The following is a 13,656-nucleotide window of genomic DNA, read 5'->3' as shown; positions in this document are numbered from 1 at the left end:
CTACAGAGATATGTTCCAGCTTCTAAAAGCATAATACTTGACTAATCTATGCATAAAACAATTCAGGGATCAATTGAAAAGCAATAAATAAATATTTAAGGCTGAGAAAAGTGAAACACATACATATCCAAAACAAACACTATATTTTGTGTAATAAAAGACAAATAATCCTTTGATTTCTCAGACAAATGTCTTCTCTAAGGGATTATATAAAGTGTTTGATAAATCTCTTTAAAGAGAGCTAAAGCATGTTGCTAGGGCATTAGTCTTCAGTTTACTGGGGGAGAAGGAATATTCTTATCATTCCATCAGTATTTTCAACACAAGATGCTTCAATAATATAATACCAATTGTTATCTTGGACTCTTGCTAACTTGCATATATCTATCTATATCTATATATATAAATCAGGTCTGGTCAAAAACTTGGTTGAAGTTTTCTGTGTGAGTTTTTGATTTTTCATAAACCTAAAACTAGATTTTTCATTGACTTTTTCCACAGGGGGAAGAAAACCCAAAACCAAACCAGATATTTTCCAACCAGCTCTTATAATCCAAGACATTAAAAAAAATAGTTCATCCATACTGCCCACGAGAAGTACATATTTTTGTCAAAAGCAACAGAGGGTCCTGTGGCACCTTTAAGACTAACAGAAGTATTGGGAGCATAAGCTTTCGTGGGTAAGAACCTCACTTCTTCATATTTTTGTCAGAGTGTCAAATAGCACCACCGATATATGTAATTACCACATCAGGGTTTAAGTGCTTGCTCCTTGAAATGTATTTATTAATACACCAGACAAGGGGGTCAACACTTGAGGTATCAGCATGATACTTACAAGAGAAAGGGCAAGTAGGCATTTATATTGTTTTTATTTTCTTCCCTGTTCTATACCCAAGAAAAAGGAGATCCTAAACACTACAGCAATGAAGCCACAGTGTTGCACAATTAAATGCCACAAGAGCCAACAGTGCAAGAGTTAAGCTTTCCCTCAGCAATATGGATCAGTTTCTGTCTCCAATTACCTCTGGGCAAATACAGAGCAACGTCACTGAAGTCAATAGACTTATTCCAGGTTTGTACTGATATAGTTGAGAGTAGAATTTAGCCTTAAGCAATTTTTTTCTTCACTGTTTGGAAGGTGTGGGTGAATATTTCGTCCAAACAATGACATTTGTCTTTCTTACTGAAAAAGAACTGTTTATCTCCTAATCATGTACATCCACAGGCTATTTCTATCTTCTTTTATTAATATACACTACGGAGGATTTCCTCTGCTGTTTCTGCATATTCTCTAGTAGGGAACAATAATTGGCAGTCATCCTCTTCATATTTTTTTTTCCTGAGCCTTTTTGCTTTCAGCACATTCTGGGAATCTCAGGCCCCTGCTGCCAACATCAAGAAATCAGTATTGAGATTCTAGACCAAGGAAGAGCTTTCAGAAGTGCCTATTTGGTGCTAAGAAAAAGAAGCCAACTGCCAGTCTTCACACAGAAGGAGAAATAGGATGTTGAGAGAGACAGAAATGACAGAACAATGTGAAAAATGCATTACATCATGCTTAGGATTTTTGCACTCCCATATGAGAGTGGGGAGGAAGGGCAGGTGCAAAAGGGAAACCACAAAGATAAAGTTTTCTAACTATTCTGTCAGCAACAGCGACAAAGATGGGACAGACACTATTTCTCTTTGGCCTCAGATGTCTCAGTCAGTCTTAAGGAGTTTTATTTCCCATCATTGCCATTTAGACTTATCTTATGAGTCTCTCAGTCTCTTGCCACCATCTTGTTTATAGACAATGAGAGTACAGGTAATCCCAAACTAAAGTCCTATGACTAAACACCAAACTTTTTCTCCCCCAGGGGTGGGGAGAAGAAAAGAAAGAAAAAAAGTGCAAAAACCCCCTTTGAAGTTTTTCAAAGAAGTCCTTGCTCTAATAAGAAATAAAGCATGTGAAAAAAGTTATATACATATTTTAGAAACAGAACTCATGTTAGTGGTGATTTGACCCAAGTATACAGAATAATTACTAACAGGACTCAAATCCTGCTATTCCATCACTATGTTATATGACAACCTAGTTACAGGGTTTTTGAATATTTCACCTTTGAAAAAGTTTGTTTCCCCATAGGAACCCTTAGGGAAATGCTAGGATGCACAAAAATGAACTAAATGATGACTACTAACTTATTTGTCCATTCCACTTCTTTGCTTTTCTTCCCCCTTGCTTCCCCACTTTCTAGCAGAGTGGAGCCTTTCCAACTCTCTCCCCATCAACCAGTTACCTTTAGATTTCCAACTGTAGCAGAAGCGTCAGAGACAGTTTTATGTTCTTGTCTAGCTAAACCACAAGATTTTTCTTAAAAAGGCAGAACGCTTTGGCTGGATGTAGTTTTCATGCTGCCAAATAATCACTCTTTTGTGCAGAAATCATTAACTTCAAGGCTTACTAGAGCAAACAACCAAAAGATCAACTCTTAAAAGAGTTATCCTAGGGAGACAAGGCTGCTTCTAGCTGGTTATATAGGGTGTAATTAAAAGCAGGTGTGTAATTGGCAATGGGTTATCTCACTCAGAGTCAGGCACCTGTGCCACTAGGGTATAAAAACACAGCTCTTGGCTCATAATGTAGACTATGAAAAGATGAAGTTCATTAAGAAATGTTTAGTAGATGATAGGAGTATGGTAAAAACAAATTACTGATCCCCACAGAGGGGGTGAGTTGTTTGCTTATTGTTTACTACTCTGCTATGAGTTTCTCATTTCCCCACTACAGTGAGGTGGGTGGAAGTCCACTACAAAATAGCTCGAGATCCTGAATTTATTTCTAAGGAGCCACTGAATATTACAACCTTCAATGATGTTGGAAATTTAAGTCTTGTACTACACAGCTAAAAGTACAGTAACAGAGACCCATAAAAGGCAACAAGCCCCACAGCTCTACTCTGATATAAACAAATCTAGTGTTAATGTGTATCTTACCTAAAAATATTCTCGGTATGTTTAAGTTTGTGAGTAGTAAGTTCCTGGAAACGCTCTCCGTTCTGTGGCTTTGGTTCAGGAAATCCCTTCTTACGATCCCAGATAGGCTTCACCTCCTCCTTGGGTGCTTTGTCCTTATTAGCCTTGTCGTCTTTGATCTGCTCAGGAGATATTAGAAAGCATACAACCAAAAACAAAACAAAAAAATCATAATTAGACATTGTAAATGACTGAAAAGGAAAACAAGTTTCCCACCATCAATGAGTAACTGTCTTCAAATGTTCTATGGCAGGAATAGCCTGTCAAGTTCTAAAATGTGGCCTGCAACCATCCTCGATTTCTGATCTATGTTAAATATGCAGGCAGCTTAATTCATCTATATTGTGTGCAAATCTGCTGTGGCCTTGGAAATCTCAAGCATCCTTACCTTCTTATGCAGTCTCTACCACTACTTTGCCCATCATCCCCTTCCTGATCATATGTCTGTTGATTCACCTGTTGTGTATTGTCTAAATTGTAGACTGAGCTCTGTGGGGCAGGGATTGTTTTTGTTTGCATAGTGTCTAGTTCAATGGGGCCCTAATCCCTGGTTGGGGCCCTAGGCGCTACCACAATAGAAATAATACAATCTTAAACTGATTTGCACAAAGCAAGTGCATGCTATGTGGATGTAGCCAATACATTCAACAGCACAGGAGTTATGTGCTATACGGATGTACCTAGGACTTTCAGTGTCACAGCAGGTGCATACTACCTAGCTATTACAAGTACAGTTTGCAATAGTCAAGTAGTTACAAATTATGTTTCTTAGCAATATTTTCTTTGATAAATATGTAACTGGGGTTATCACCTGTACCCCAGTCTAAACAGTGACTAGTGGAGGAGGATACTATCGGATGTGAAGCTCTTACTCCTATGAAGAAGCAGATGTTTTCTCTGAAAACATTAAGGCAAGATTCCCCCTTCCCCTACAAGCCTTTGTCCAACATAAGTCTGACTAAGATCCAGAATCATTATGCACTAGTTTCGCTCTCTAATCCCCACCCAGAAAATTCTGGGCTGAAAATTATTTATTATCGCCACTGATGGCCTGACCCCAGCATGCTGAGTCATGGTTGGATGCTAATGGAAAGTGCAGGATATGGCAATTGATTTCAGTTCTTCTGTTCTGTGGACAGAATTATTCCCACTAAGGAAATTAGCTAGACCAGCAGCCAAAACAAGCTTTGAATAGCAGTGGAGGAAAATACCAATGTTAACCCAAGGAAGATCTCCTTTTTCACTTTTAGCTTTGCCATATTTGGGAAACGCTCTGGTGGGCAGCCTAAATATCATTTATTTGGAGAATTGTCTGTAAACCTTTAGCAAACTGTACCTATATTCCTCTGCATCCTACTGCCCTTCCATCTGATCACTGAAGAGAAAAATAAATCGTACACAGTCCTATTCTAGGACACACTTTTTTTAAAAACGTACTCCAAGCTGCGTCTAGTGAAAAAGCCCAAACCTCTACACTATTTCTATCCTTCGTCTGCTCAATGCACCTTTCAATAGCCCCACCTCCAAGGCATCCCCTCCCACTTTTCAAAAGCAGGAGCCTTGGGGGAGGGAGAGGGCTTATAAAGCATCTGACATGACTGCGCAGCTTGAACCCAGGAGTGGCCTTACCATGAGGCGAACTGAGGCAGCCGCCTCAGGTGCCAGACTGGGGCGGGGGGGCCGCACTAGGACCCAGAGTGTAGAAAATTGTGTCTGTTGCTGGTGCATAAGTATCCTCTCTGCTCTAGATGCACAGAGATGGTGGAGTGCTGTGCTGGAGGAAGGCAGAATTGAGACCTTTCAAAGTTTTGGCCCAAGTGAGGAGGAATGGGGAGCGTCATTTGAGCTCCCCGCCTCAGGTGCCAAACTGTTGTGGGCCAGCCCTGTTTGAACCCTTAAGACCTGTTCTGCCTCTAGCTGGCATTAAGTATTGTTCATACAATGCCAGTACCACAAGTGACAGCTATCATGCGGTATGGACTGCAAGTGTGTGTGTGTGTGTGTGTGTTTGGGGGGGGTAGACACAGCAACTCATCTTTTAGCCTGTGATAGCAGCTCAACTTCAACCCCAGGCTCCCCTATAGGTTTTGACTTCAGCTGCTAACCCAAGTTAAAAGTTGAGTTGCCGTGTCTTCATTGTTAACTTGGTTTAGCAGCTCGAATTGAAGCCTATAGTGGAGACTGGGGTTAAACCTGAGCTGCTAACCTGAGTTGATGGGGACTTCACTGCTATTTGAACTCCAGTTCGGTAAGCCAAGTTCAAAACACACCTTTTTGTGCAGTATAGACATACCCTCAGTTACGTCTAAGTGGAATCACTTTAATAGGTAAGAGGGGAATTCAGTTTCCATGATCATGCATTCTTTGCCCTTGATGCTGTGACTAGCAGCAGCCAAGCCTATTATTGCTAGTGGCAACAGTAGTGGCTTTGAAGATGTGAACTCCTAACTTCTGGGAACTAGTCAGAGACAATCATTTCTGTTCACTCACTCTAATGAACAGTCATCAGCTTGTAATGTCTTTTGGTCACTCCCAATCCGGGCAAGATTTGAACCAGTGATGTAATAACAGTGAAAAGCTCTGGCTCTCATTAGCAATCCCCTGCACTACTCAATCCCTTTCTGAGTGATTTAGAGACCTGGGGTGTTGATTGTTTCAGGATTTCAAACGCCAGGACTTCTGTGTTGGGATTTTGAAAGGGCAGAATTTCCTTTTATGAGATTTTCATCAAGTCCCTTCTAAGTCTCATTAAAAAACCAGGATGTCAGCCGCCTGAGCTGCAGTCCCAGCAGGGGCAGGTAGTGTATTTTATATCTTAATTGAAATTGCTAAGAAAACTAATATTAAAAAAATACACTTTTAGAATTAACAGGCTAGGGAATACCTTTTCATGGGCTAATAGGATTTGATTTAAAGGATTATGGTTTTTTACCAAGTGTGTGTGTGGGGGGGAGGGGCAAGGACACACACACGAATAATAAACACAACTGGGCTTTTTGACTCAAAAAATAAAAAGGAAGATAAAATAGGTTATCAGAGAAACACTTCAAGGGTTTAGGGCCCAATCTTGCTCTTATTAATTTTAATGGCAAAATAGCCATTGACTTCAAAAGAAGCAGGAACAGCCCCTTTCCTAGCAGTGCACCCTAAAAGTGACAGATGTAAACATTTTTGCATGCTTACACATTTCAGTGAATTAGGGATCAATCCATCTCACACTGAAATGAATGGAAAGGCTCCTATTGACTCTAGTGGAATTAGATCAGATCTGTGATAGTATCTTCAAAAAATATCACCCATCTCCCCCCACAGATCTTGACCCCAAAATCAAGTTGAACATGACTGAAATTTTTTTGGAGGTTTGTAAATTGTTCGGCTATTTTTATTTTCGCACATCTCTCCATTCCAGGTTCCTGCTAGAAATGTAAATTAGAACTTGAGATGCAACATTTCCACCTAGAGTTTGAACACCTCAAAGTTTTGGTTCTGCCAATTATAAAGATTGCAAACTTTGGTTCCTGATTTGGGTTCAATTTTGGAAGGCCCCAAAAAACTGTGGGCATCTATGGCTATCTCTAGGCGGTAGCTGGGAGCATGATTCCCAGCTCAGGCAGACAAAGACACACTAGTGTGCTAAAATTAGAAGGGTAGCACGGGTGACAGCTCAGGCTAGCCACTTGAGTAGAAACCTGCACAGACCCCTTGGGTATGTGCCCAAGCTGCTGCCTGTGCTACCATTGGCTACGTTACTATTTTTAGTGCACTAGCTCAAGAAGAGCTACCGTCTATCTGTCTACCCAAGCTGGAAAGTGCACGCCCCGCTGCAGTGTAGAGGTACCCTAAGGTTTAGCTTTGGGGCCCATCTCTATCAAAGTAGAGATACCTATATACCATGAGAAAAGGCTACTTTTGCAGCACGTCTAGCCAAACCAGAAGCAGGAAATACCAGGAGTCTCATGTCATGAGAAAACTTGTTCTGATGAACTTTCCAGACCAGTTGGGACAGTTCAAAGAAGCGGTCAGACTTTTGATTGCTAATCTGAGTGAAACCTACACTGTGAGGGCCAGATTCTGATCTCACTTACAGTGGATGTGCACTGGTATAACACAGGTACGTAGGCATAAATCTGAGGTAACAAAGTGAGGAGAAGAATGCCCCCAGATCTAGTCAGGCTTGCAGTCTCTCAACTCTATTAATAACTACGTAACTTGTCAAAACACAGGCTTTGTGTTTTTGTGTTGAATTTTGTGTATCACTGTCATGGAAGGCGTGTACGGAAAGGCTTTTTTGCAGTTGTGAGAATACCATTCTTGTTTTAAACCAAAAAGAGATGGCCAAGATTTTCAAAAGGGACTAATGATTTTGGTTTGGTGTTCAACTTGAGATACCTTTTGGGAGGTGGGTGCTTAGCACGTTCCAAAAATGGGGACTTTTAAAGGTGTTTCAAGTTGAGCACCCAAAAACGGAGGAATGCAAAATCTCTAATCCCTTCTGAGAAAGTTGGCCATTATCTTTAAGGGTTCGCTCTTGCAGCCTATACTCATGGGGGTCCTGTGAGATGCAGAGCATCTTCAGCTCCAATTAACTTCAATGGGAATTAAGGGCACTCAGCACTCTGCAGGATGAAAATCTAGCGAGGCCAAGTGAAATTGACATGATTGGTCATATATTTATCCAGCTCCTTTTTAAAAGAATCTCCAGTATGATCTGTTTTTGTGTGGTGGTAAATTCCACAGGTTGACTCCTTGTTGCGAAGGAATATTTTCCTTGTATTTGCTTTACATGCATTCTTTAGCTTTGACGCTGTGACTACCAGTAGCCAAGCCTATTATTGCTAGTAGCAACAGTAGTGGATTTGAAGACGTGGACTCCTAACTTCTAGGAACTAGTCAGAGACAATCATTTCTGTTCACTCACTCTAATGAACTGTCATCAGTTTGTAACATCTTTTGGTCACTCCCAATCTTGCCCTCATTTCATTGAATAACTCTTTGCTCGGTTTTGTGAGGCAATCAGAGTGACTGTTCAGTTTTTAATTTAACCTTCACTGTCGTAAGAATCAACATGAAGAGTCCTTTAACTATTCTCCTTTGCAGGCTAAATTATCCTAGTTTTACCAATCTCTCCTCATATGAATTACAAACACTTTTCTACCCTCTTCATTGCCCTCTTTGGATCTTTTCAATCTCACCTATGTCCATCTTCAATTGAGGTGTCTGAAACTGGGCACTGCACTCCAGAAAAGTCTGTAGCATCATTTGCTATCAGGCCTGATCCTCAGGGTGGGATAATCACCTATAATAGGCTGAGTTCCACTAGCTGCTTTTCTACACCCAAGATATTGGGCCAAAACCTCAGCAGGTGCAAATCGGCAACTTCAATGGAGCGGCACTGATTTACAGCAGCAGCAGATCTGGCCTTCAGGTTCTCCAAGCAGATACACAGGCAGGTCACCCCACCTTTACTAAATATCCATCCGGGGGGCTATGGCTTACTTTATACCACATGGATGTGCTTGAGCCCAAAGGGGCACAATCCTGCAAGGCCCTGAGCACCCTCAACTTTCTGTTAAAGTCAATGGAAGTTGAGGCACTCAGCACTTCGCAGGATTGTGCCAAAAGCGGGTCCATTGCACAAAGACTAAGCACCTCTCCCTGTTTGCCAATTACAAATCTCAGGAGTAAATGGTTCCCAATCTTATTTACTTACCATACAGTAAAACACCATGGCACCAGCTCCTGTGTTTACAGTAGAAATGCAATGCAGTAAATTTTGTAGAATTTCTCTTTAAAACAAAAAAAGAATCTTGGGTCTGCAAGGTTTATATAATTAGGCACTGGATTATTTGGGGGAAGAAAAATCATTAGTTAGATCAGTTAAGTGGCCAAAGGGACCTGGAAGCATCCATGATTATTATGAAAGTAGGTCTCAGTCACAAGAGTAAAGTTTGTAGTAAAGTAGAGGAAACCAGGGAAGGATGATTAGTTGGTACAATCCTGAGAAATTCATCTCCAGGGCCCAAATCTTGCTTGCATCACTTACTTGAGTGAGTCCCATTGAAGTCACTGGGGTACTCGTGTTAAGTAAGGCAAACAGGATTTGGTCCTAAGGCCCCAGTTAGCAAAATACTTAACCAGATGCTTAACATTGAGCATATGAATAGTCCCATCCCTACTGACATGAATGAGACTATCCACCTGCTTAGCGTGAAGCATGTGCTTAAGTGTTTTGCTGATTCGGGCCTTTACGCTAAGGGCTCATGCTGAATTTGTTTAAATTCGTGAACATTTCCTTATAGCATCAATTTTTGTAGATCATAATTACCTGCTGTTTTTTGAAGGTGGGTTGAAGTTTCTCGTCTGGTAACTTTTCTTTTTTAGCTTCCACTTTAACCTCTTTTTCTTCCCCCTTTTTATTTTTAAGATGAAAATGTCATTCTACAACAAGCCCTGTCCATTCCCATTTGCCAAAGCTGTGCTCACATACCCGTCTTGTGCTGCTGTGCCCACATCTCCATGTGCAGCTGTGCTTGTTCTTCCCCTCGCAAGGGACTGTGCTCCCATACCCCCTCTGGACTTTTGCGCTTCCTTCTCCCTCGCGTGCCACTGTACACATATCCCAGCAGAGAGCGCCCCCAGCTGTGCTTGCTTCAAACAACATACATTTCTAGTCAGCATTCTTCACACAGCGTTTCCCAGGTGCCCACATATCTCCTGTGTCCAATTGTGCTTTTCCATCCCTCGGGCATTATTGCACTGGGCTGGCTTAAAGCAACAGGAAAAGGCAGCGGTAAATTGTGCAGAGATCTTGACATGCAAGGTTTTCCTTTGCAGGATCTCAGAGCCAGGGTGGGGAAGCATAAGTGTGCCATGCATTGCATTATTGATAAGTAGGAGCAAGAAGCTTTAGTAAAAAGGAAATCAAATATTGATGAAACAGAGTTAGTAGTTTAAACACAGGAACAGAATTGTGAGTAAATTCCAGTCCAATTTTTTTTTTTTTTTGCATTACATTTCTCACAAATCACAGGCATCATCAGTTTGGTGCAAAATGTTTACTGTACCTGTTTTCTTAGGGAGACTGTTTGAGGTTTTTCCTCTTGCACCTTCTTCTCTTTTACCTGTTTTTCTTCTATTTTCTTCTCTTTTACCTGTTTTTCTTCTATTTTCTTCTCTTTTACCTGTTTATCTTCTACTTTTTTGTCTTCCATTTTTTTCTCTTCTACCTTTTGTTTTGCCTTTAATTTCTCCTCTTCTAGCTTAGCTTTTTCTTCAGCTGCTCTCTTCTTCTCCTCTGCCTTTGCCCTCTCCCTTTCTTCTGCTTTCTTCTTCTCCTCTGCCTTAGCCCTCTCCCTTTCTTCTGCTTTCTTCTTCTCCTCTGCCTTAGCCCTCTCCCTTTCTTCTGCTTTCTTCTTCTCCTCTTCTGCCTTTGCCCTCTCCCTTTCTTCAGCTGCTCTCTTCTCCTCCTCTGCCTTTGCCCTCTCCCTTTCTTCAGCTGCTCTCTTCTCCTCCTCTGCCTGAATCCTCTCCCTCTCTTCTGCCTCAATTCTTTCTTTTTCCTGGGCTGCTCTTTTCTCTTCTGCCTCAATTCTCGCTCTTTCTTCTTCAGCTTTTTTTTGTTCCTCTGCCTTAACCCTCTCCCTCTCTTCTGCCTCAAGCCTTTCCCTTTCCTCTGTTCTCTTCTTTTCTTCCTCAGCCTTTTCCTCTTCTTCATTCCTAAGCTTCTCATGATCTAGAACTAAAGTTAGATTTATGGCCTCCACTCCTGCCCTGGGCTCCCCTACCCGTAGGACACCCATATCATTCTCTGCTTTGTGTTCCTCTACATTGACATCTAGGGTTTTTACTTCTAATACCACCGGTCCCTCTTCTTTGTCTATTGTTTTCTTTTCTATTGTTACTTCTACCTGATTTTCCTCTATGGTTCTCTGCTCTGGCTTTTCCTCCTGCACCTCCTCCTTATCTTTTTCTTCTTTCTTTTCTTCTTCTTCTTCATCTTGCCTCCAGTTGTTCCTCTGGTACGATGTAGTGACAGTTTCGACTTCATCTATCTCGTAACGTCCTCGGCGGGTTTCAATCTTTTCCTCTTTCCCCATGGTCTCATTTTCTTCCACATTGTTTATCTCTCTCCCACTTGGTAGTGACAAGCCCTCGTCTGTGACTGTTGGGTCAAACTCCTTTTGACGGTCCAGGGTTTCCTGGAGACGCTTTTGGCGTCTTTCCTCCCTTTTTGCCAATCTCTCCAAGAATGCAGCATCATCTTCCCCTTCCCCTTGAGTGTTTGTTAGTGTTGTTGTAGAACGTTTGGTCTCCTCTTCTGCCACACTGTACAGAAGTGACAACTTTGCATTAATCAAGCACCATAACAAAGCATTTGCTTAGTTATTTTCCAGAAATAGAATACATTAACATTATCACATGGCTCTAGAATGGGATAGGTCAGATACTTTAAAGATTTATCAAAACAATGCCAGGGATAATTATGGAATTTCCGTCTATAACGAATTTGTGTTTCATAATAATGATGACTGAGAAAGCTTTTCCTCCATGCTCCTGAGTAGGGACTTGATCCCACACCTATTGAAGTCAATGGGAGACTTCCATTAACTTCAGTAGGCATTAGATTGGTCCCTGGAGCCTTGCAACAACTGAACTAGAGACAGCCCTGAGGAATATTTGGGTTTTGTTCTGTGGAGACCTTCATCTTGGCTTGATGTGTTCAATAAAGCTGCTAGCTCTTTCCCTTAACATGAAGTCTCATTAATTAAAAGTTCTTAATATAGGACCAAAGTCTGAGGTCCTTACTCAAGCAAAACACACAGGTATTTCAATGGGAACATCTCTACTAATGGGAAGGTGGCTGTTTCTTTCCAGTGATGGTATAACGATCCATGGGATTAGAACGCAAGTCCCCAGAGCCTGGGACAGCTGACATTGCCACATTCCCACTCGGAAGCATACAGCACCCTATCCAAGAAGCACTGTCTAGAGTGACATCACATTGTAGCACTCTGATTGGCCAAGCACACTATTTAACCCTGGAGGGTGGCCCAGGAAATTATCTGGGCAACAGCATGGACTTTTGGTCAGCTGTGACTTAGGACAGCACCTTGCTTCCTGATCTCCAGTCTCTGACCCCAGCCTGAGCCTGACCTTAACTCTGCCTCCTGATTCCATCCTGGTACTACTTCTGGTCTCCGACCCCAGCCTGACTCTGACCCTTGTTTACCAATCCCAGCTCTAGCGATTACTCTGATCCCTGCTCACTGACTCCACCTCGTGGCCATCCTTGGCTGGTGGCCACGAGCCCAGCTATGCCAGCTAGGCATGCCCACCTATGCCCCAGTTCTGTACAAATGGCCTGTGCTGAGACTGCCTGCAAGTGAGGGCGCAATTAGTGAAAAATGCAATTGTGATATGGACACTGGTCCACCAACCTAGTTTCATACATGCCATTGTCTAGCCATCGGTACCAGTACTGGATTCCATTGCCAGTCTCCCGAGGGATCTAGGCTCCTTCAAACTTCTGTGGTATTGTTCTTCTTCTATATTCATTTTTTCCCTTTCCAGATGTTTTTTCTTTGCACAGGAAAATGGTGAGCATCCATGAACAAAGAACATCTCTTTTTTCCGAACTTTCCCCTGCTCAGCAAGGAGGGTTCTATCTACCAGACATGGGAACTAGTGGAGGTGAATTTCAGCTTGAGGTCTAGATCTGACCTATCACTTGATGCAATAACAAATATTACTGATCCCTGAAAAGGTTATGAACAAACATCTTATTATAATTGTAGGTTTGCTCTGATTTTATTTATTTACAAAGATATATTCTAATGATAGAAATACTTAAGGCCCAATTCTTCCGCCTTTGCTCACCATGAGTAGTACCTTCATCTCCAAGCAGTTCCTTTGATACCAGTGGGACTTCTCACAGAGTAAGGTCTTATTCAAAGTAAGATTGGCAGAATCTGGATCTTAATTTCTAAAACTTGAAGTATATGCTCTAAATATATCCATTCCCTGGACTGAAAACTCTGCCAATTCATCTATACACAACCCACGGAGTAGAAGCTTACCTGTTCTGGGCATTAACTTCTGATTTCTCTGTCACTTGTCCTGTTAGATCATCATCTTCCTTTTGCCGCAGCCTCTCCTGTCGAGCCCGTCGACGGCGTTCTCTGGCGGCTTCTTCCTCATCATCATCATTTCTTTGATAGGCTAGTCTGCAATGCATCATTTGAAAGGGGTTAATAAAGATAAGACCATATATATTCATATGTTTTATGAATGATTTGTGCAATCCAAAATATGCCTTCAGTGGTGCTGGCTATGTGATTTAAAGGGACATTGTCAAATACAGAAGTTTATGCAAAAATTTTACTTTGCTTTTTCAATTAGTGCTCTCTTTGACATCACAGCTCCAGATCAGACCACCATGGTGTAGACACAAGGCTGAAAGCCCAGCGTGATCATCTCCCCTAGAAGATTACTACAATGGAATTCATCCTGACTGAAAGGGAAGCAAGATATAAGCCTCTCATTTAGAATGCTAAAGTAAGTGAAGTAATTTGACTGCCTGCAAGGATCTGGAAGGATCTTTTCTCCTACGTCCATCACTGCACAACAGGCTGTGAA

General features: G+C 41.7%; 1 protein-coding gene across 25 annotated transcripts in view; it reads right to left on the bottom strand.

The window, feature by feature from the left end:
• Positions 1-13,656, bottom strand: part of CALD1 (caldesmon 1) — a 245,624-nt gene that overhangs the window by 21,936 nt on the left and 210,032 nt on the right. For 13 of the 25 annotated variants that reach the window (XR_010592602.1, XR_010592601.1, XM_005288047.5 and 10 more), the window contains 4 exons: positions 13,098-13,244; positions 10,086-11,346; positions 9,347-9,430; positions 2,983-3,140 (listed from right to left, as the gene is read on the bottom strand). Coding sequence is in view for 23 of the 25 variants with exons in the window: in XM_005288047.5 (XP_005288104.2) it covers positions 2,983-3,140; positions 9,347-9,430; positions 10,086-11,346; positions 13,098-13,244 (1,650 nt within the window). In the remaining 2 variants the exon portion in view is untranslated. The remainder of the gene's footprint in view (positions 1-2,982; positions 3,141-9,346; positions 9,431-10,085; positions 11,347-13,097; positions 13,245-13,656) is intronic. The other 12 variants (XM_065567255.1, XM_065567262.1, XM_005288055.5 and 9 more) reach the window with 4 other exon arrangements.

Source organism: Chrysemys picta, chromosome 1 (genome assembly GCF_011386835.1).
Source record: "Chrysemys picta bellii isolate R12L10 chromosome 1, ASM1138683v2, whole genome shotgun sequence".
NCBI lineage: Eukaryota > Metazoa > Chordata > Testudines > Emydidae > Chrysemys > Chrysemys picta.
This window is presented reverse-complemented; position numbering and strand designations above follow the sequence as displayed.